Here is a 24,247-nt window from a genome sequence, read left to right as displayed (position 1 = left end):
CAAGTGACGCAAAACGAGCGGTAAACTTGCCTTACTGCACGTATTTGCGAGCCGAGTTTCACTCTACCGGACGTATGCTGTAAAAAGTTTTGCCGCACGGAGGGAGTCGGATTACGGTATATGCAAAGGCTCGAACATATTGATACCGCTCAAGCGATGCTTTACCGTGCGAAAAATCTCGTAATGGATTATATGTGTAGATATTCATATTGCACTGGTGTACTACTTCTAAATTTAAAATCTAACTAGTGGGAAACTTACTTTATCGCTTCCAAACAAAATTGTCAATATTTTCCGAACTTGCAGATTTTTTTTGCTTTTTTGCCATCTTCCAGTACAGGAACATAGCCAAGGATGTGTTTTTTCCAGTGCAGTTATGTAAACCTTTACTTTGGTTACGTCATTGGATCAGCTTTATTCGCGAATCGTGAAAAAATTCAAACATTTCTATTTTAAATGAGCCATTAAGATATCTCACAGCTCAAACCAAGTGAAAATTATAGTCGAAGATTCAGGAAGAAACGTCTTAATTTTTTGGTCCGACAACGGCGGTGAAGACGGGGTTGATAATCGGACGTGGAAAAACCGTCCATTACCTACATAAATAATATAATCATAGCCGTACAACTAGTTAACATTTATTTACAAAATGAATAAGTATCGAAAACTAACGATAATAACGGTGATATCAATTTTCCAAATCGTCGGTGGATTCTCCTGTCTCTAACATAATCCTGTGCTCCGTTTTCTTCTTGTTTTTCCGCTTACGTCGGTTGACGACGCCGACGGCTTCATCCATCATCCGAAGAATAAGTGTCTGATCAGAAGTGTCGAGTGGGGCCACCGAAATGTCGCGAACAGCCCGGAATTTGCCGCAATTGTTGAGGTGTTCATTTTCCAATCGGAAAAAGTTCCAAACGAATCTCCTGGGAAAGTGTTATAAATCGTGACCTGATTAAATCTGAAGGCTTGGATATATGGGACAAGTTTTTAGTCTATACCAACAGATGAGGCAATTATTTTTAGAGTGGAATAACATTTAGTGAATGAAAGTGTGGTTTTATACTTCGAAAAGAAAAAAATATTGATTTAAAAAAAATAGCGATAAGGAAATTATCGTTTAAAAATGACCTTAAATAGAGAATTACATCGCGAATTTCGTTCTTGTCACCGAATTATAAATAAGTTATTCAAAAATCTAAAGCGTTTGATAAGACACGATGATGCACGTCTTTTGTGTCCCTTAAGACCCGTTCGTGGTTACGTCTCCGCCGTCATAATGTATTTTTTGTACGAATAAAGCCTTCAAAATAACGTATGGAAAATATTGCATGAATATCATTTTTCCAATGCTAGTTCTAAGCGACACAATTATTGGCTGTGTTGAATTACTAAGGAATACGTTTCATCTCTCAGTTTCCAATACAATCGAATAATAGGCTAATACTCCTTGTTGACAGACTCGAACAACAAAGAAATGGTATCGAGTTGACACAATCAAAACTAAGAAAAATATTATAATGTTATCTTACACAAGTTTAATGTTATGCTAGATACTACTGACAACGCTGGGGCTGCTGAATGTCTTCAATGTCCTCTTAGCATTGTCGGTTGGGAAGTAAGTAAGAAATATAGAAAACAAAACGACAGAAAGAAGAAATTGTATCAAGTATCATGTTTTTTGTCATTCACTGGTGTTAATATTTATTGTTTTGGTAGCTAGCTCAGTTAACGTTTTTTTCTAATTATTGTAGGTCTAAAAGAGGACTTATTTATTAATATTCTGGTAAGAAAAATCTGCTAGCAAGCTATTTTCTACAGAAATAGTGGTTGTGTTATTAGAGCCACACCATTTGTTGAAACTGTCATAAAGTTTTAAACGCAAACCCTTTAATTTTTCTGTTGTTTCAAGTTCTCACTAATTAGTATCACTAAATCAACTTCACTCATTTAGATTGACTGAAAGTGAAAATGAATACTTTTCGTACTTACTTGACAATTTTTTTAATTAATTACTTTTTTTAATATTCCTGCAATTAATTACTTTGGTGTAGTTATCTAAGAAAACATCTGTTTGCTCATTACGCCACTTAAAAACGATCTTAGAACAAAATAAATTACGTTCTTTCCTTTAAGAACAAAAGCATTCAAACCATACTTGCTGCAAACATACTTTAATTTTCAAGATTGCTTTTCCAACATTTCTTAGTCAAATAGAACAAAAGTTTTCCTTTTCACTTTAACTCAAAGCGTACACTGAAAGCGTATTGACACTTTCAATATGCTTTTAATGTAACTGAATCTGAACGAAAGTGAAAATGATTTAGCGAGATTGCTAGTGAGAACGCAGTTTATCGGGTGATATAGTTTAGGCGAATGCTTAATTCGCATAAAGAAGTAAGGGATTACAACATATAAGAGATAAACATGAAAAAATGATCAAATAACCGTTATACTTTGCGGTCATTTATCTTTTTGGAACCAGTGTGCTACCTTTTTTCATCAGTTTTTTGCCGATTACCTTTTTGATTTATTGCCTAATTTGTATCCAATTACATTCAATTATTACCATAACTTAGTTGATGTATATTTTTGGCTATAATTGCACTAAACATTTACGTCATCAGCTGCTCGAGACCATATAAAAATTATTAATCTATTTGTTTCTTTTTATCAATATCGCTGTATTGAAATATGTATATTCATTTTTTTCTGTACCTTGCCTCATGATTGCGAAAGATTTATGCTCATTGTAGTGATTTCTAAAATTGAAGATTCATCGTTCGCGTTTTAATTTTATTATTTTTTATATTAGTTAATATTGATTAGCTCAGTTTTATTTATTTTTATACTACATTTTTTTATATTACATTTTTTTATTTATATACTACAAAATAAAGATAACTAATAAGAGTCTGTAGCTCAAATTTCAGCGTTCTAACTATGATAGTTAAAAAGATATATGCTTTTCAATTTAGAGCTATTTGTTGCCAAATCAGCCAAAAAAAAATGTTTATTTTGAAAACGGTTCATCGTAGCTATGACATATGATGCATAAACTGAGGTTTAAATCTTCTGAGAAATTCGAAAATCTAATAAAATACTGACTGTGCCATTTAAAATAACAAAGATGTGTTCAGTTACACATACATCTGGCAACGTCGCAATGATACCAACATTTTAATTTAATAGATCAAACTCCATTACATTGGTATCCAAAATTTCAGATCTCTAGCTATATTACAACCCCGTAAACTTTTAATAGGACACTCACCGTGAATGACCCTGTATAATATTGATCATTATATTGAATGTGGGAATTATGTTCAGACTGACAGTTCAGCTGCTGAATTGAACGATCGTCGTTTTTCCCGCTATAATGGCCTGTGATTTAATTATATAAGAACAACATGTTTTTCCTATGCGATGTCGTCAATTGAATTTTTTTAGTATGTAGCGTAGGTAAAAATGTCATTTTCACGCTGACATGTTTTTATAGAATTAGGACCCTATGAAGTGGTTTTCAGTTCGTGAAAAACTATAGAATTTTAACTTATCTTAAACATCTTGAAGATTTGCCAAATTTGATCAATTTAATATTTAGGCCAAACCTTCTATTGTTGTTTGGTGAAAATTTAACAAATAGCAGCATTTTGCTTCACTAAATTCCGTACAAATGAACCTAAGTGGAATATAATTTCTAAATCAATGCTGATTGCATGCAAAAAGCCCGTTATTTATCCTTCAAGGGTATTACTAGCCAAAATTGAATACATATAGAGCATATGTGGCTATTACTAGAAAAATAAAGGCACAATAATACTGTCGAAAATTCGAACCTTATATACATCTATTAAGTTTATCAAAGAAATCCAACCCATCATTACGGAAACACTTCGTCACACTTCTTTAGAAAATGGAATCAATAATTGTTTGTATCGTTGTAAGAAAATGTAAGAAAAAAAATTAATTCAACAAGGAATCCGATTTTCTAAAAATAAGTAGTCAATGGGGCACCATAAAAAAGTTGGTAATGATAAAGGTGCTTGAACCTATCAAAAATATCACCCCCTAAATTGAAAAATCATTTTGAAGGTTTTCCGACAGTGCTTATGATATTCCTCGAATTCTATAGTCTTACTAGTATAAACTAACTTAACCATAACCACTAACTCTCACTTTACCAGATAAGACACGAGGGAAAATACGTTCTCATCTTCTTTGTTATCAATTGAGGACAAATTTTAATTATATGGCCGAACTATATTTTATAGACAATTTTTTTAGACTGCATAACATTTAAAATGATAACAATCAATGAAGATCCTTACCTAAATACTTCTAATGGGGCTAAAATGCAGACCATGGTGTTTTCCATCATATAGCCCATTTCTGTTAAACCGACCAGGAAAGCCCAGCCGAATCGGAGAATCAGATCCTCGACAATGGCAAAATAGTAAAACCACTAAAAAGAAAAAATAAAAAACTTTAGGGGTCTCAAACCCCATGAGGTATAAAAAAAACTTGACGTGCATACTATCTAAAATGTATGTGCGTAAGAAATGCTACAAATATTGAAAAACTTGCAAAAATAATACGAAAATAAGGGGTTTAATAGTCATAAATTTTTTGCTCACCCAGTATGATTCGAAAAAGTATCAAAATATGCCCCCCCTTGTATATTAAACTATTTGAACGTCCACCACAGTAGGAATTGAGGTTTTCCCAGACCTTTCACCGCGCAGAAACAGTGTTGCAGAGATGCATTACCTTCATTATGACCATCATCACATATAGTGGAAAATGGTCAAAAGAGGAAGACAGCCGAAATGTAAACTCATATGAGTTACTTTAATTATTAGACTCTTGCGGTTATATTGGTATATTATATTGATCATTACACGTTATATTCAATTACAGTATGTTGATTTGCTCAAATTTACATTTCCATTTAGAATAAATGGACGCGAATTAGTCAGGTAGGTGGATACATTCTGTTTGGGTCCTATAAAATTCACCAGGGAGAGCTAAAATGAAATGCTGCAGAGAGAGTCATAAATAAACCGTTAAGTAGATATTGTTACGTTTCCAGGCTTGGGAATTTTCCTTTGAAAAACATTTTCCGTATTTATTATCTTGCTTGGAGAATTCTATTAAATCTTATAAAAATGAGAAAAAAAGAAGCATAATAAGATCTACATATTTTAATAAAAATCAGTGATTTCAAAAAACAATCTTATCTTTGTATAGTTTATGCGAAAGAATATTCTTTCTAAACAGAAATTATAAATCTATCTCCTATGGGTGATTCTTGACAGTTTGCAGTCATTGCGACAATTAGAAGCCAAAAATTCATACAACAATTGCCAGCAAACAAAAAATCCAACTACAAGATTTACACACACACACTAAATAAAAAAATAAACAAGAAAATAAAAATACTCTTGTTTATCAAGATTCCAGCTAATAACTACAACTGCGACTTTAATCATTTTAGTACGATTCATTACATAAATTAAAGCAAATCAAAATACCACAATCGAATCTAATATGTAATACGTAACTGCATAGCTGATTCATTACATGAATTAAAGCAAATCAAAATACCACAATTGAATTTAATATGAAATACGTAACTGAACTGCGGTGGATAATGACGCATTGGAACTGCGGTGGGCGTTTAGTTAATCAAATACTATAGTTACCGCAACCAAGCTTTTTGACCTTTACAATTGGAACACCTTGTATAATGCATATAAATTCAGATATTTTGATAAAGTTGATTATTTCCTTTTTTACATTAACAACCAAACTTCAATAGGTTCAAATTCACTCGATAACATCAGTTTTACACGGATGAAAGACTGACTGCTAAAAATTCATTTTCACAAATTTTTGGCAATTGATTTCGTCTAGTAATAATTAGAAAAAAATTCTTCGGCCTGCAGCCATGGGACCGTACTATCGAATTATTTAGCTTCATTTTCTACACAGTTTGCGAAGAACTATCAATGCAGATTTTACTCGATTAAATTTCTGAAGGTCTCAAAAATGATCTATAATTAATTAACTTTACTCCGATAACAAAAATACTCAGATAAAGAATAAAAAAATTATATGTATAAGAGCATATTTTGGTAAAATTTGAAGATGTCCGTTTTTCTATAAACGCATACACTGTGTATAACTTGAATTAAATTTTTATTACAAAATCAGAAGATTTGAATTTGTGTCGAATAAGATTCAAAATAAATATAACTTACTGTTCCCGAGTAAACGATCTCTTCCCTGAGAAATCGATTATCTCCCGCCTTTGCGTCGAAAAGACCCCAATCGAGCTTTATATCCCATGTGTAAGCATAGCAAGTGCTTATCAGGGAGGCACAAATCCACAAGTAGAAAAATGGAGAAAGTTTACCGTCATTTGGTGAATTATCTGAAACGAAATCCAATCTTTTTACAGATATTTACATATTCTCAAAAAGGTAACTAATCTGGGTATATTACTCAAAACAAGAATAGATATATCGGATTAATTTTACTTAATTTAAACGACCTGTAGGTACATACACGTGAAAATACGTTGATCAGGCCGACAAATTTAACTTAGATATGAGCCTCATGATAAGATAATTCTAACACGTACAGCCTAGAGATCCGTTCTACAGATTTCTCTTCGCATTCCTGGTGTTAACCTCAGGCATCGCAATCTATTGAAAATTTCCGATAAAAACTTAAAAAAAACATGATTTTTATTTCAATCTATTGCATAATGTTAATCAGTACTAGTATGGAGCCTTTCTTATCTTTCTTTTATTTTAGTTCAGAATAGCGCCTCAAACAAAAGTAGCGATTGTTGGAGCGACGAAATTGAGAGTTAACTGAGAATAAAATTCACCCGTTACTAATTCGATTCGGATGAAATTCTTTGTTAACGTTTCAGTGACCTGAGAAAAAATTTGCTATAAAATTAAAATTTACAAAATTAAAGGGTATTAAATGCGAATATGAAAACTACTAGTCTCAGTCTCTAAGGAATGATAGTTGTTAACAAGAGTCATGTCATCATCTTAAAAGTTTAACTTGAGGTAAGTAGTTAAAATAACGTGTTAAATAATTCTTAAGCGGAATTTGAAGGCGAAAAAGTATGTAATAACAAAATTGAAACAAAAAACCGATTCTGTAACAGGTAAAGTCATCCTTACATTTTTTATTAAGAGTAGAAAATATCACCACTGAAAAGGAAGTAGCGTACTTCACGGCATTAGCTATATGGGGAAATGCTTCTTTGGTGTCTCGGTAGCGTCTTAGACACTGTGCGAACCGAAACCAGGGAGGCAGACAGGCCATAAGAGCTCTGATTTCCATGAAGCTTTCAACACAGTAATTTGCATCTGAAAATAATAAATTTTATAATTAATTACAGAAAATATAGAATTCTCAACCAAAATGCAATTTATCTTTTAGTGACTCGTGAATATTGAATATGTGTGACTATAGCGAGAGTATAAACTGTAAAAGTAAAAAAAAGTTTGTGGGACTGGTCAGTTACATGTACGGTTGCAGATTAATACATTTTAAAAACTGTAATAACTAATTTTTCCCCTATTACTTTTTAATGAAGAAGAGTCGGTCATAATCTCGTCATCATGCCCACTATTGCTTTACTTATGGTTATCAAGGAAATAAATGTCAAACGAAATGTCACCGTTACCGTTCGATAATTAACATTTACCACACTCACTCAAGTGTTGTTAGTGGAACTCTTACTCAATTCACAGCAATTTTTTTTTAGATAATAGTTATAGGATTGGATATTTTTGTAGGAATTAAAATAAAACGACTGCCGGATGGTTCATTCTTTATTGGACAGACAAATTATACAAAACAAATTATCAAACGCTTTGAACAGGATAATGTATATAAGGCGGTATCAATGTCTGAGGACCTACATATCGACCTTTGAAATTTTACAGATTATTTGCAAAAAATGAATATATCGTACAGACAAGCAATTGGATCTCTGATGTTCCTTGCTACAATTGGTTGGAATGCCTAGCAGATATTTGAGCAATCATACTAATGTACACTGGAATGCTGTAAAAAATAATCAAGGACTTAGCTGGAACAGTAGATTATGAAATTTCTTACCTGAAATACAAAGATGTAACTTTCTACAAAATTTGGGATTTGGATCTTACCAACGATATATTGATAAGACGATTAACCATATGCATTTAAAATAGTAAATTCACCAGTAACTTAGAGGAGAAAACGGCAACGTATTGCCTCCTTATTCACAATTAAAATAGATACGCAGCAGTGGCACAAACAATAAAAAAAATTGTGGCTTCAACAGTTCTGAGGAGACAACATAATTGCCATCAGATTTTTAGTACACATTTTATCACTGAACCAAACACATAAGTATCCAATATCATTTCATCCGAGAGTGATCTCAACTGAAGCACCGGTTATAGTTATAGACATAATATAAATTCATATAACACACTATTGTATGAAACGTTATCTGATATAATTAAAAAAGAATATGTCAAATTTAGAAGCAGAAACGGATTTATTTTGGTGCCCTTTATTTGAACATCATCCAAAAAAAGGAGTTCAAATCTGGCTACCTTTCTGACCCATCTATGGCACCACGCCTTCCGAAATTTAAAATTATGTGCAATTAAGTACCTTATAATAAAAAGGATATCTTTAATTTGCATGCAGATAATAAACTGATGTGACCTAAATAAGTCATTTTGTAGTTGAACATTTAAAAAACTATTATGTCGTTGTAGGTATTATTATATAAAACATGTTTAGAATTGTACACTGAATTCGATTAAAGAAGAATTGGAAAGAAAAACTGAGTGGTTCCAAACAAAATTGACAATAATATATATACATAAATATTACATTCGAAATAGTTTTAAAATTGGCACAAAGCGGAAACTAAATCGACTTGTCAAAAAATCGATTTAATTAAAGTCGCGTTATTCCAAAGGTATTTGATACATTCCATAATAAATCACATGTTTGTATAAGCTAGTTTTTCTCCATACAGTCGGAAAATAAAGTTTTTTGTCAAAAGAGTCCAAATCTGACCACTCTGTACATCATAATTACAAGTGAAGAGTTCCAAGAATAAAAATTAAGCCCCATTTGTAATAAACAAAAATTTATGGGTCGTTCAGAACTTTTATGTGAACTCATAAATATATGTATATAAAAGTCAATTTTTCCATAAAAATCATTAATTCGTGTTGTTAAAACACGCCTGTCACATTTTACTTACCATTGCCATTTGACCAACTTCCATTGCTCATATAAAAGCAAATAAAATACTGTATATCTGTAAAAAGGGTGACTAGACTATTCAGCTGATCAGCTAGCCAAAAATCTGCGAATGTTACGAAGAAAAACGGAGCCGTCACAACTTTGCCCTGAAAATTAATAACAAATCTTTAAAAACATCCACGATTAAAAAATGTGTAAATAGCTATGGTAGTACATGAGCAAGTCAATTATTGGACCCGTAATTATTAATTCTGAAATCAAACAATTTAGTTTAAAGGAAAACATCCAATAATTGAAATTAGAAGCAAAATTATCAAAATAAATAAAAAATAAAATAAAAGTACCTATGCTCAAAATAGCAAATACAAAGCATGCATCAGCTACTACACACCAGCACTCGCAGGGCCCAAAATCGCGCCTCGTATCTAAATGTTTTAGTGGGGTTTAAAACGAATAGTAACATCATGGCAATCAATGCCAATGGATGTATGAATGCTGGTAATCCCACTTGGTCGCTGAAGAGGAAACACAGCACCTAAAATCCAATACTACACATAATAACTTGAATTAAATCAATAACATGTTTCCATTACAGAGACCGAAATTTTAGAAGACGCCCATACTATCTTTGATATCGACGTGTTAGGGCTTGTGTAGGGGACAGAATTCCCGTTAATTAATTTAATGTATTAGTTCGATAAGTTGTATTCTTCATAAGCCTAGTATTAAATGTGTGACTAGTATGTAAGAAATCCGTGTGCTACGCCTATGGACATTACTCGTTTCTCTTGCCACTTTGTCCGTATGACCAGATGTTGATTCGCATTTTGTTTGATCTTAGACTAACTGTGTAATAAAACTCCTCGCCGACCTTTTGTGCGTACTAGAATTTAGACACGTTCTCGATGCTGGTCATAAACGCCCTCCAATAAAACCCAATTATATTGTTAAAGTTAGGCAAGTCACAAGGACAAATCTAGAAGAAGCGCCGATGATGACCTCTTAGTTTCTGGTACGCCTATGTACGGTTACCATTAACTTTAGTATTTAAGATTTTGCAAGAAGAAAAATCTCTCTCTTCTTGTGCGTCTCCGTCGACCCTTAACTCCGTACTTTGCACGTTACTCGTACGCGATTACTTTACACACGGTTCCTATACACGGTTAATTACTACACTAATTAACTTGTCACGAAAAGTTGTTATTTCTTTGCTACATTACTCGAAGTTGTTAGTGAATAATAAACCTTTGTTACCGTTAGAAAAGGGTTTTGTTTTCATTTGCACGAACACGGTGTCTCTGAGACCGCGAACTCAGGGTGGTCCTTCGCAAGCATCCAGTCCATTGCTTACTAGACGTATCAAGAATTAGGCCATGTCTAATCAACATCTTGGTACCACGATCCACGAATAAACAGTTTGGTCCTTCGAGCCGGATCAACATTTTTGGTCCTACGAGCCGGATCAACATTTTTGGTCACTTCGAACCGGATATCACGGGACTGGATCAGAACCTGTGGAACATAGGACATCGAAAGCGGAATAAGGAGTAGAACGGTGGATCCCAAGGAGAGCAAGAAACAATCCCGGTGAGTCATTTCCTTTTTATCACGATTTTTCCTCTTTGAATTTGCATAACCTCATAATCCCGATTCCCATTTGATACTTTAAATGGTCGTTAGTTGTATGAGATTGATACGACTTATTTACTTTGGTTTATGCTCGATTTATGCACATTAAAGAAGTCGAAACTAGTTAATTTCTCCAGTAGTACTTCTGTTTGAATCGCGTAAATTGATTTATTTTAACGCCACGTTATCAATAGTAGTTAAAAATGACCACTAGAGCTCAAAAAGAAAAAATTTCAAAACGATCCGAAATGGAACTAGGCTCAGCAGAGTCTCTTAGCGAGAACGATGAATTTAGAGAACTTTTGCACGCTCGCAGAATTTTAACTAAACGTTTATCCCGTTTTGAACAGTACCTTCGTGAAAACAGAGATATTCAAGAAACAGTTCAATTAGAAATCCGCCTCAAGAACGTGGAGGAGGACTATAATCAGTTCGATAAAGTACAATCTCGTCTAGAATTTTTAAGCTTAAACGAAGAAGAACAACGTATTGAGATCGAATCAGCCTACTTTAATTTAATTTCAGAATTAAAGCAGTTAATAAATTCAATTAGCAAAAATCAAAATTGTACTAATACTCATTTAGGAAAACAAAATTCACCAAGAGGTCTGGGAAAATTACCAGATTTAAGCTTACGTTCATTTTATGGCAATTATGAAACTTGGTTCAGTTTCAAAAACATATTTGATTCCTTAGTCCATAGCAGAACCGACTTGAGTGAAACAGAAAAATTGTTATATCTAAAATTATGTTGTAAAGGCGATGCGCTAAATCTCATAGACTCTCTCGACATAACTCCCGATAATTATACAATCGCTTTAAATCTGTTACAAAAAAGATACGAGAATAAAAAGGCAGTTATTAACATTCACGCTAAAGGTTTAGTTCTTAATTTACCAAACGCGAATAAAGGATCATCTGTAAATATTAGAAAATTAATAGATGCAGTTCAGCAACATAAATCATCATTAGGAAAATTAAAATTACCCGTGGATCAATGGGATGTTTTGTTGATACCGATAATATTAAACAAACTGGATGATAGTACTAATCACGAGTGGGAGCGGAAACAATGTAATACTGAATTGCCGACTGTTGATCAATTAATGGAATTTTTAACCGAAAAATGTCGTTCGTTGGAAGCGGTTCGCGGCTTCTCAACCGTACATTCAAATAAACATGATAGGGATAGAATGCAAAACAAAGGCCACGAGAAAAGAAACGAATCACATCAGTTTAAGAATTATTCGTATTCTTTGACCGAAAAAATCAATAAGTGCTACATCTGCACCGAAAACCATTTCATTCATCAATGTCCTCGTTTTATCCAATTATCAGTGTCGAACAAATATAACGAAATTCGAAGACATAAATTGTGTAGCAACTGTTTACGTCCAGGGCATCTGAAACAGGAATGTAGATCAAGAGGCTGCAAAAAATGCAACCAAAAACATAATAGCACGTTACATATAGAGAAACGTTCAGGGAGTGGACATGTTCAAAATTCTAGCAACAGCAGCACTAATGAACCTTTCTCATCATTAACTGAACATGAATCATCGATCAGTTCTCCATCTAATCCTTCGGCTCACGATGTATTGAGAAGGTATGGAGAATCCAAACAATCTACAGTTTTAACAATCGGCCAAAGTAACGCGGTCACGTACGATACGGAAAACAATCCTTTGGCATTATCATCGTTAGGTATTGATAAAAATCAAGTACTACTATCTACGGCTACCATTCTCATCTCAGACAGAAAAGGAAATTGGCATAAATGCAATGCCTTACTCGATTGCGGAAGCCAGTCAAATTTAATGACAGAAAACTTCTGCAGAAAGTTAAACTTAAGTCCCCAAAAAATTGACCTTTCATTATCAGGTATCAGTCAAATTGTCACAAAGATTAATCAGCGAGTGCACACGAAAATAAAATCCAGGTTCAACGAATATGAATCTAACATAGCATTTTTGGTTTTGCCCATTCTTACCGAAAATCTACCCTCATTTAGATTTCCTAGTTCGGTACTTCCAATTCCAACAAATATCAATCTAGCTGATGAAAAATTTAATGAACCAAAACAAATTGATGGTTTATTAGGGGTAGACATATTTTATAATCTGTTAGGTTCGGGTAAACTTAAATTAGGAAAGGGATTGCCAATGTTACAAGAAACCTCTTTAGGCTGGGTAATATCGGGCAATTTAATATGCAGAGAATCTCAAAGTCGGAAAGTAGTATGTAACCTTGCGACTAGTATTTCAAATAAAACATTAAATGACTCGTTGACGAAATTCTGGCAGATTGAAGAGTTTGAAAATGTTAAATTCCTATCTAAAGAAGAAAATTATTGTGAGGAATATTTTAGTCAAACTACAACCCGCGACATGGACAATAGTTTTGTCGTAAGGTATCCGTTCAATAATCAAACAGATTTTAGTCTCGGTAACTCCAAATCGAATGCCCTAAAGCGGTTAAAAAATGTAGAGAAAAGGTTAGAAAAGGACAAAGACCTCAAGAAGCAGTACGTAGAATTTATGACGGAATATGAGAACTTAGGCCACATGACGCTTCAAGGGCCCATTGAAAAGGACATCTCTATTCCAAACAATTCTTATTTTTTACCCCACAGTGCGGTACTAAAGAATTCTATTACCACGAAGTGTCGCGTCGTTTTTGATGCAAGCTGCAAGACAAGTTCAGGAATTTCCCTGAATGACACGCTTTTGGTAGGACCAGTAGTACAAGATGACTTGTACTCAATTTTGATACGTCTAAGACTTCGCAAAATTGTTTTGAGCGCGGACATCAAAATGATGTACCGATGTATAAAAATTCATGAGGAAGAACGGAACTTCCAAAAGATTCTATGGCGACCAAATCTTAATGATCCGATTAATGTGTATAAACTCAACACGGTAACGTATGGCACATCGAGTGCACCCTTTCAAGCCACACGTTGCTTGATAGAATTGGCCGAGCGCAACAAAGACAGGTATCCACGAACAGCAGAAATAATTAAACGCTCGTTCTACATGGATGATCTGCTGGTTAGCATTGATTCGGAAACAGAAGCATTCCAAATTTATAGGGAACTCGACGATATTTTAAGTCAAGCTAATTTTAAATTGAGAAAATGGTCGTCCAACAGTAGCATAGTTTTAAATAGTATCCTACAAGCAAACAGTAACGAAAATCACGACAATTTAATTCTACCTCATGAAGATAAGCATCTAAAAACTCTTGGAATCAGCTGGGATCCTAAACAAGATACTCTGAAATACTCAGTAAATATTAAGTACGAGCCATCCCATGTTACCAAAAGGACTATTCTTTCGAAAATTTCGCAGATCTTTGACCCGCTTGGGTTGATCGGTCCCGCATTAACTAGGGCCAAGTTAATCATTCAAGCTCTATGGAAATTACATATCGGTTGGGATCAAGTAGCCCCGAATGACGTAAGACAGATTTGGGAGGAATTCTCGAATGAACTGGAGTGTCTCAATGAATACAAGATCGATAGGCTTGTAATTCCAACAAAGACGAATCATATAAGATTGTACGGATTTTCTGATAGCTCCGAAAAGGCTTACGGAGCCTGTATTTATGTGGCCTCGGAGGATGAGTCAGGTAGTCGCGAATTACGACTGTTGACAGGAAAATCAAGGGTAGCTCCAGCTAAAAAATTGACCTTGCCTCGACTTGAGCTTCTAGCGGCCCACCTTTTAGCCAAACTAATGAATACGGTAAGACAAATTTTAGACATACAAATATCAGACGTACGATACTTCACGGATTCTAGTATTGTTTTGGCATGGTTGAAAATTGATCCTGCTCACCTTAAGACCTTTGTTGCCAATCGAGTGGCAAAAATTAATGAATTGACCAAGATAACGGAGTGGGCTCACGTGCCAAGCAAGGCCAACCCTGCAGATGTAATATCGAGAGGATTGAGCCCAAGGGAATTGCTGGGATGTGATCTTTGGTTTCACGGTCCCGAATTTTTAAAGAAAAACACATCAAGGACGGAAGCGAACTTAGATAGCCATGAGGTTCCCGTCGATGTCTTGCCCGAATTAAAAAATAATCATACCACAGTATATAAAACAACGAGTGTAAATAGCAACAACTACGGACTTAACATTTTTGATAGATTTTCTACCTTCTTCAAACTGCACAGAGTAGTAGGTTACATATGCAGACTTAAAAATCGATGCCGCAAAGTGATGAATAAGTCAACAGCCTTGACAGTTGAAGAATTAAACGAGTCACTGCTTTTATTAGTAAAATTGGTTCAACGGGATAGCTTCGAAAAGGAAATTTCCGACTTATCCAAAAGTAAAAAACTCCCAAGCGAAAGTAAAATTTTGAATCTAAACCCATTTCTCGATTCAGAAGGAATACTTCGAGTCGGGGGACGTTTAATAAATTCACAATTTAATTTTGAACAACAACACCCTATTATATTACCGTATAAACATAAATTCACTGACTTGATAATACAGAATGAGCATATGAAACATCTCCACGCGGGAGTTCAAAACTTGCTTTCGATAATTCGCCTCAGATTTTGGATAATAAACGGAAAAAATGCAGTTAAACGTAACCTTAGTAGATGTATAAGATGTTTTAGAGTAAAACCGAAACCTTCGAAATTTTTAATGGGTTCCCTTCCGACCGCAAGGGTAACGCCTTCACGACCTTTTTCAAATTGCGGAATCGATTATGCAGGGCCTATACTCATAAAGGAGGGTACGCTGCGTAGAGCCAAATCCGTAAAAACTTACATATGCATTTTTGTTTGTTTTGCCACGCGTGCAGTACATATCGAACTGGTTAAAGATCTTTCGACCGATAGCTTTTTGAATGCTTTGGAAAGGTTCTGTTCCAGACGAGGAAAACCAACAAACATACATTCAGACAATGGTTCTAACTTTGTAGGGGCCAATAATTATTTTATCGAACTCTATAACTTAATAAATAATGAATCACACATTAACGCCACAACTACATTTTTAGCCAATCATTTGATAAAGTGGCATTTCATACCCGCGCGTAGTGCCCATATGGGAGGATTGTGGGAGGCGGCGGTGAAATCGACTAAGTTTCATCTTCGCCGCGTCTTAGGTGAATCATCTCTAACATACGAAGAGATGTACACCCTATTAGTAAAAATCGAAGCTTGTCTCAACTCGCGACCACTAATGCCAATCTCAAACGACATAAACGACTATGCACCCTTAACTCCCGCGCATTTCCTTATTGGTGACTCGTTGGCAAGTTTACCACAACCCGACTACCAGAACGCCGTTATCTCTCGCTTATCTCATTACGAACGACTTCAACAACTCCAGCAGCATTTTTGGAATAGTTGGTCCAGAGACTATTTGACAAATTTGCAAACTCGATGTAAATGGAAGAACACTGTAGATAAAACCATAGATATTGGAGCATTAGTTTTACTGGTGGAACACAATACTGCCCCACTGCGCTGGATTTTAGCTCGAGTTGTCGAACTCCACGAAGGAAAGGATCATGTGATACGTGTAGTGTCAGTGCGCTTACCCAGTGGAACTATATCGCGAAGATCATTGTCGAAAATATGCCCATTGCCCATGAATAACAAATAACTCTTTGTAAATAATTTAAAAGGTAACGACCTTTTAACGGGGCCGGCATGTTAGGGCTTGTGTAGGGGACAGAATTCCCGTTAATTAATTTAATGTATTAGTTCGATAAGTTGTATTCTTCATAAGCCTAGTATTAAATGTGTGACTAGTATGTAAGAAATCCGTGTGCTACGCCTATGGACATTACTCGTTTCTCTTGCCACTTTGTCCGTATGACCAGATGTTGATTCGCATTTTGTTTGATCTTAGACTAACTGTGTAATAAAACTCCTCGCCGACCTTTTGTGCGTACTAGAATTTAGACACGTTCTCGATGCTGGTCATAAACGCCCTCCAATAAAACCCAATTATATTGTTAAAGTTAGGCAAGTCACAAGGACAAATCTAGAAGAAGCGCCGATGATGACCTCTTAGTTTCTGGTACGCCTATGTACGCTTACCATTAACTTTAGTACTTAAGATTTTGCAAGGAGAAAATTCGCTCTCTTCTTGTGCGTCTCCGTCGACCCTTAACTCCGCACTTTGCACGTTACTCGTACGCGATTACTTTACACACGGTTCCTATACACGGTTAATTACTACACTAATTAACTTGTCACGAAAAGTTGTTATTTCTTTGCTACATTACTCGAAGTTGTTAGTGAATAATAAACCTTTGTTACCGTTAGAAAAGGGTTTTGTTTTCATTTGCACGAACACGGTGTCTCTGAGACCGCGAACTCAGGGTGGTCCTTCGCAAGCATCCAGTCCATTGCTTACTAGACGTATCAAGAATTAGGCCATGTCTAATCAACATCTTGGTACCACGATCCACGAATAAACAGTTTGGTCCTTCGAGCCGGATCAACATTTTTGGTCCTACGAGCCGGATCAACATTTTTGGTCCTTCGAGCCGGATCAACACGACGTATGCGTTATATTTAAAAAAACTTACTCATACTGAAATTGGTGGCATTGCCGGGCGAAATATTTTTACGTTTAAAAGTAATTTCGCCTATGGTGGTCCACTTTATAATTCTAACGTATCACAATATGGAAAAATACGTGCTACGCAAAAATAAGGCTCAATAAATCGTCGTTTTTAATGTTCTTAACGTTTTAGATTACCTTTGTAGCAAACTTCACAAATACTTTGGTTATTTAGGCAAACAGAAGTTACAAAAGATAAAACCAGGAAACTCGTTGCCAACGAAACAAAAAAATTCTCTATATTTTCTTTAGTTTGAATGATATGAGAAATAAACCAACAGATTGTGATTCTTCAAAAAAGTGTCTTCATGTCTCATATTCATCTTTTTATCATGAGTTGTTTTTTATTTATTTTAGTAAAAGTTAAAATTTGAATATTCGTTTTTTCTATTTGCGTAATCCAGTTGCTAGAAATTATTATCTTGGGCACACGATATAGTGGAAAATTGATTAAGATTATTTTTGTACATACCGAAACTGACCACATAATCCCAAAAATGGCAGCCAACTCAATAATATGTTGCTCCGACAAATGATTCCTTGGATCCATTTCAAAAATCAAAACATGATTTACACCAGACGTTCTCCAGCCATAAATATTTATACCCCATAGGAACAAGAATTCTATTATGAGTAAAGGGCCTCTATACAGTCTAGTTACTATTCGCCAATCTTCTTTTGATGTTCGAAAAATCCCTGCAAGTACAGAAGAATATCAACAAAAAAGTTCTACTTAATATACATGTTCAAACCTGTTAATAAAACAGCCACAATTAATACGATAAACGCCCCGGAAAATAATCCAACTTTAAACGTTGTCCAGGGACTCTGATGCTCTCCAAGAGGAGGCACTCTAAGCCTCTTCATGGCCCGTTGCCTGTCCCCCGATTCTAAGTCTTGAGTAAAAGTTGTTTCGGTTTCCCTTATGAGCCTATCAATATCTTTATTGGTGTAAAAATGTGAAATCTCTACGTTTTCTGTTCTCCAACGCGTACCTATGTCTACAGTTAACAGCTGGAAAATTATAAATGTTCGTATTTTAGCGCAATTTTTAAATTTGTACGAAATCGGCGATTTTAAGGCATTTCAAAATTTCAAATGTATATCATAAGTAAATTTTCAATAATACTCGCATATCTAATGTGAAAATTGAGTTAAGCATTGCATTTACACGGGAAATATATCAATATAACCACAGTGAAAAAACCTACCTTATCATGTTTCTTTAATATTTTCCTAAACCCAGTAAAATTTAAGTTTTGATAATTCTGGAGCAATATTAGACTTAAGTAGAACTCGCTAAAGGCAAGTTTTATGTCCTGCATTTTTCTGGCTGGCACGTTTTTTTTACGTAAAATGTTTTGTTTTATAGACTTCTTCCGGCTTTTGGAGGGAAATTCCACTTCCTGGGTTTCGCTCAGCTCACTTTTTAACGTTGCAAACCGTCTAGTGGCTTCAGCTAATTTTTCTAAAAACAAGTAATAATATTTTTAAATTCCAAAAAACCGCACGTTAACATAGTTTATCCTATTTGATTATATCACTACAAATAAAAATAAACTCTAATGTGTACTCAGTGAAAAGTATGTTTTATAACCATAGAGCCTAACATCATTTCTGCAGAAAAGTTTGAAAAATGGACCGTTTAGGGATGTTTCAAAGGAGGAAACTCTTAAATTACTTATTCGCGGATAGAGGCAAAGCTAGCACTCAACAACCTCATGGCATAGATCAACGATTTTCTGAACTGGTATGGCGAGGGACCTCCTTCGATACAAAAAAATTTTAGTAACTGAAGACGTTACTAACTGGATCCGCAGCATGTACAGGACGGTGCGGTTTCCATGGACATAGGGTATTGGCAGAATGGTAGGTAATAGATAAATTTAATCCAATTGCATATTTTCAGAACAGTAAACGGTACATGTTCAAACGACGCTTATACCGGAGCTTGTTTAAATAACTACATATTTAAATTTTTATTTTAATTAAAATGTAGTTGTTAGTAAAATAGGATGTACATACATCACGGTGGAAAATGTCCTTTGCTTGTCTCGAGCAACATCTTTTGCTCCCAAACCTGGATGCAACCGATTACGCATAAAATGGAAGAGGCATCAAATTAGAATAACCACATACAGGATTTCACGTAAGGCTGCTCAAGTGAGAAGACATACAAAAATGTGTCGAATGCGAAAGATGTGTAGAATTTTCATAATTTCGGCAATAAAACTAGCACCGTTTTCAGAACCTAGGAAGATTTATTATAAAAACCAAAATAAATGTTTTGCTTTTTTTGGAGTTTTTGGAAGAACTTTTTCTTTCCGTGGCTGTTATATTAAATCTAATCAAAACCGCAACATAAACTGAGAAAAACAACTCTGCTGAGGACTCTTTCCTATGAAGGTGTCCGATTGTACAATGAGCTGCCAATTGTAGCTGAACAACGTCATGGTGTTAAGGACTTTAAGAAGTACCAGAGAATTGTTCTTGGACAAGATGCATTTTTTTGATGATTATTGTTTGTTATTTGTACAAATGTGTGAGTTGCAATATTTGTGATATTGTAAAAACTGATTATAATGCTAATTAAACGAAATCTATTCTAGAAATAAGCTTATAAGCAAGAATGATGCAGCTGAATATGTAGAGTGTGTTCCATTTAAAATAATGGTTTCCACTTAAGAAAATGCGGCTTGGATTCCAGTCTAATCATAAGAGTAGAAATTCTGAAAGTGTTTTATTTCAACAGCATGCACTATTTTTAATGTACTAGCTATTTTTTAGATTTCGTATAGTTGTAATATTACTGTATTTTGACTGTAATCGATTGATATTTTACGATGCTGTTGACCTTAGTGGAAACCCTGTGTATACAATGAGCTGCTGTTTAGAAACCAGGTACCATATTAACATCCTATTAATATTAGTTTGAAAACTTCTCGAAAATTTTAAATGGTAATAAATGAAAACAAAAACTTGACAAATTGCTCTCAGGAAAATATTAATTCAAATGAATCTATGATTCATCTGAATCCACATACTATGTCTACAAAGTGGAGTAGGAAAAGTATAATAATAGAATCCAAATAATCGTAATTTATTTATATGGTGAGGTCAGCTTTAAAATACTTACCCGAATAAAAAGTATTAATTTTTGTGAGTTCCTTGTCACAAAAGCTAATAAATTGTTCATCAAATTTTGCAAAATATCTTGTCAAAATATCTGGTTCAACCAGTTCTGCAGATGGTGCTTGTTCCACTGCAGCATACAACATTGACTTCATTTCCTATGGCAAATAAAACAACGATATATATTAAAATACAGGGACTTCTGAAAGTAGGAGAATAATTATTTGTTTCACAAGGTGAAAAACCAGCCAATCTATTACAGCAGCCCTTTTTAACAGTTGAGTGGAACACGAGACTTTTAATGCAATCTAATTTCAAAATTTTAAACCAAAATTTCTCGAAAACATTAAATAATGATCTCTTTTCTCCTCTGCACTCTTCATTTCATGAATTTGTGATTACAGAAAATGCAAAAGTAGCAAAAAATATTTCGGGAATAATAGAGAGTCTAAATCGTGTGTCAAAGTCACATGGTTATTGAGGTATTTTCTGGGGCATTGTGCTGGACACACTCAAGGCATCTTAAGATATTTTTAAGTATCTCTAATGTATCGAATTTAATATATTTCCAAGGTATTTTCGAAGTATTTTGAGATTTAAAAGGTATTTTGATGAACAGGGTCTTCACACGAAAATGTACTCTTAAGCATTTTATTTTAAGACTTCGAAAAGTGTGTCACATGCAAATATTGCATAGAATTTTCTTAAGAATTTTATAAAGTTAAAGGAAAAAAAATGAATATCGGCTTTTTTAGATGTGACTAAAACTTTTTTTACCGTAAGGTATATTATTGAAAGTAAGGAAAAATGCATTACAAAATTATTATAAGTCGACAATAATACTTCAGCTGATTTTAATAAGATAAATTAGATCTAACGCCTGGCTATTAACTATCATTAAAATGAGTTTTAAAATTATTACCCCCACAATGGGGCTATAATTAGTAGAAAATTGAACAGTTATTAAATTTTTTGCTTCTATTGTACAATATAAATGTTTCCTGCGATACAACTAGCAGATTACAAGAAAGTGTGAACTCTCTGTAACCCCCCCCACCCCAATTCTTTTCCTAGACCAAAAAAAAAAACGAAGCAAAAAACCCCACAAACGTTTTGAGTCAGTACAATAATAGTCTTAAAATTAATGTACCCCTAATGCCGCTATAATTAGGAGAAAATTGCATACTTTCTTGTAAATTTTTTGCCACCCTTGTACAATATAGAATAGAAATATTTTATTAAACATCAATTTACGCCAAGATTTAGATTTAGAGTCAACTTATCTTATTAAAATGGACCGCGGCATTCTCGTGATACAGATTAGCTTATAAAAAAATATGAACTTTTTGAAAGATCCTGTATTTTTTTGCAGATTAAAAAACTGAAAATCGCCCGAAATGTCTCCATATCCAGAAAAGCAATTAAATGTTATTAGAACGAAAATTCTAAAATTTCCCCATCTACCAAATGTATTAGATTGAAATGTAACAATTCTGCATAGTTTTTCTTTACCCTGTATATCCTTGAAAATAAAGCTTTTATTTAGAATTATTCTTCAACTATAATTCTAAAAAATAACAAAATATCTTTAATTTATAAATTTACGTTAAACCATTTCCGAGATATCGGCCTTCAAAAATGACGCAAAATTTTATTGTGTGTTATTCTGTGAGCAGTTCACATATAGTTTAATAATATTAGCTTTTTAGAATCGTAGTTTGTTCCAGTTTCTGTTCTACATAATGATATGCTAAACAAAAAATTCCTATGCAAATATTATGGAAGAAAATTTCTTAGTTCACATGAAAATTAATGGTGAAAGAGGCCAATTAAAAATTTCTTAATTCATAGTACTCACGTAGGAATCCCTAGTCAAGCATGTTGCTTCAATGAAAACAGAAATTTTTCACTTGTTTGAAAATTAGTAAAGATACTACAATTAAACTTTTAATTTTAAAATTAGAATGAAGAGTCTCATACATGGAAATAATATACAGGGTGTTTCATTAAAATAAAAGAAAATTTCAGACAAGTCTTGAGAAAGTAATTGGCAATTCTTTTTTCTCTAATACTTTTTTGTTTGACATATTTTTTTAACTCTTCAAATAAAAAAGTTAAGGAGGATGTAGTATGTACTTGCACAAAACCCTATATAAAAATTAATTAGCAGTCTACTCCTCATTTGATTATGAAATTGATCTGACATATGCATGTAGTGCTCAACAATGATTAAACAAACTTTTCCACAATAAAAGACTACCCTGTATGTACCATTAACATTTAAGACATGAGACAAGTAGATTGCTTTGGTAGAGAAACTAGGCAAGTGACTTGATTTAGGTACTTGCACCAGTAGCCATATCCATATGCATGATCCATTACACCCTAATGAATTAACTATGAGATTAATAAAAAAGCTAAAATTATCCAGCTTTATCTCATATATTTCCATGTAATTTATAGTCTAGAGGTAATGATAAGTAGTCTAGTTTAACTAATAAACATAAATACATGCAAACAAATTAAGTTTATGACAAATTAGAGATATGAAGCTGTGGTAAACAGGTATGGTAAAAAAGTTGTAAAGCTAGAATAAAAAGAAATCTAAAATTTTGATGTAATTTTCTTCCCATGTTATTTGTTACTATGGCAAATAGAAGCAAGAGGATCAAATTTGCTTTTCCATAAAAATTTTATTTTTCTGGAACTGACTTTGAACAAAGTAACTTAGATTTAAATAGTGGTGAAGTATAGATCAGATGGTTTGACCTATTTATTTACATACAGGGGAGGACTTCACAGAAGGGTAATTCAGACAGAAGTTATTAAATCAATAGCTGAGTAACACTATTTAATAATTGGTATTTTATAAAAGAACTGCCACCTTGCCACCAATTTCATTGAAATATCAGTTTAATAAGTTTTGCCTTAATCCACCCTATGATGTGGTTCAATATTTTATGTGGAGAAACGGTGGTGGAACATAGACCGAAATTCGATAGCTACTTGTTAAACACAAAAGCTATGGTTTCAGATAATATTCACTAAAAATCCAGTTAAAAAACTGACTGAGAAGATTTCAATTTATTGAATCAAATGTGCAATGTACAACATGTAGCCAAGATAATCTTTAATCAAGGCTTTTAATATATTTTATAGTGGCTATATCTATTTTTGAGTCTAAAAATAAAATAAATAAATCTAGGAATGATCAGAAAATTAATTTATTGTGCCACTTACCTCGTAATTTATATATTGCTTTCGCCATTCCGGGGTAATATGAGCTGATAGATGTTCTGCAAACTTCATTCTCGGAAATTTTAATTTAAAAACAAATTAACTCTTCATCTAAAAAATTACTAAATAAATCAAATTTAAAAGCCTAAATGTTTTGAAAGAGCATCGCGACGCCAGATTGACAACGACGGCGACAGCAGATGAACCTGTATAACATTTACCTTTAAAACATGAAGCAGAAAGGCAACAGCGCATAACGCTACAATATTTGTGAACGCAAGAATATTTAATTCACTAAACCGGGAATAATAAATTTTGCATTTTAGATTTACAGACTTGATATTGTT

The 24,247-nt window shown here is 33.8% G+C and overlaps 1 protein-coding gene across 1 annotated transcript; it reads right to left on the bottom strand.

Annotated features, from left to right (window-relative positions):
- Positions 1–616: 616 nt before the first annotated feature.
- On the bottom strand, positions 617–24,131 carry LOC136414243 (solute carrier family 53 member 1-like). Its single transcript, XM_066398143.1, has 11 exons — positions 23,904–24,131; positions 20,668–20,821; positions 18,743–18,999; positions 18,284–18,545; positions 18,004–18,227; positions 9,695–9,838; positions 9,302–9,449; positions 7,206–7,394; positions 6,264–6,436; positions 4,332–4,465; positions 617–926 (listed from the first exon to the last, which is right to left on the bottom strand). The coding sequence occupies exons 1-11, from the start codon at positions 23,970–23,972 to the stop codon at positions 689–691; spliced, it is 1,992 nt and encodes a 663-aa protein (XP_066254240.1). The 5' UTR covers positions 23,973–24,131; the 3' UTR covers positions 617–688.
- Positions 24,132–24,247: the final 116 nt, after the last annotated feature.

This window comes from Euwallacea similis, chromosome 17 (assembly GCF_039881205.1).
Source record: "Euwallacea similis isolate ESF13 chromosome 17, ESF131.1, whole genome shotgun sequence".
Classification (NCBI taxonomy): Eukaryota; Metazoa; Arthropoda; class Insecta; order Coleoptera; family Curculionidae; genus Euwallacea; species Euwallacea similis.
The sequence above is the reverse complement of the archived record's forward strand: the minus strand, read 5'-3'. Positions and strand labels throughout refer to the sequence as shown.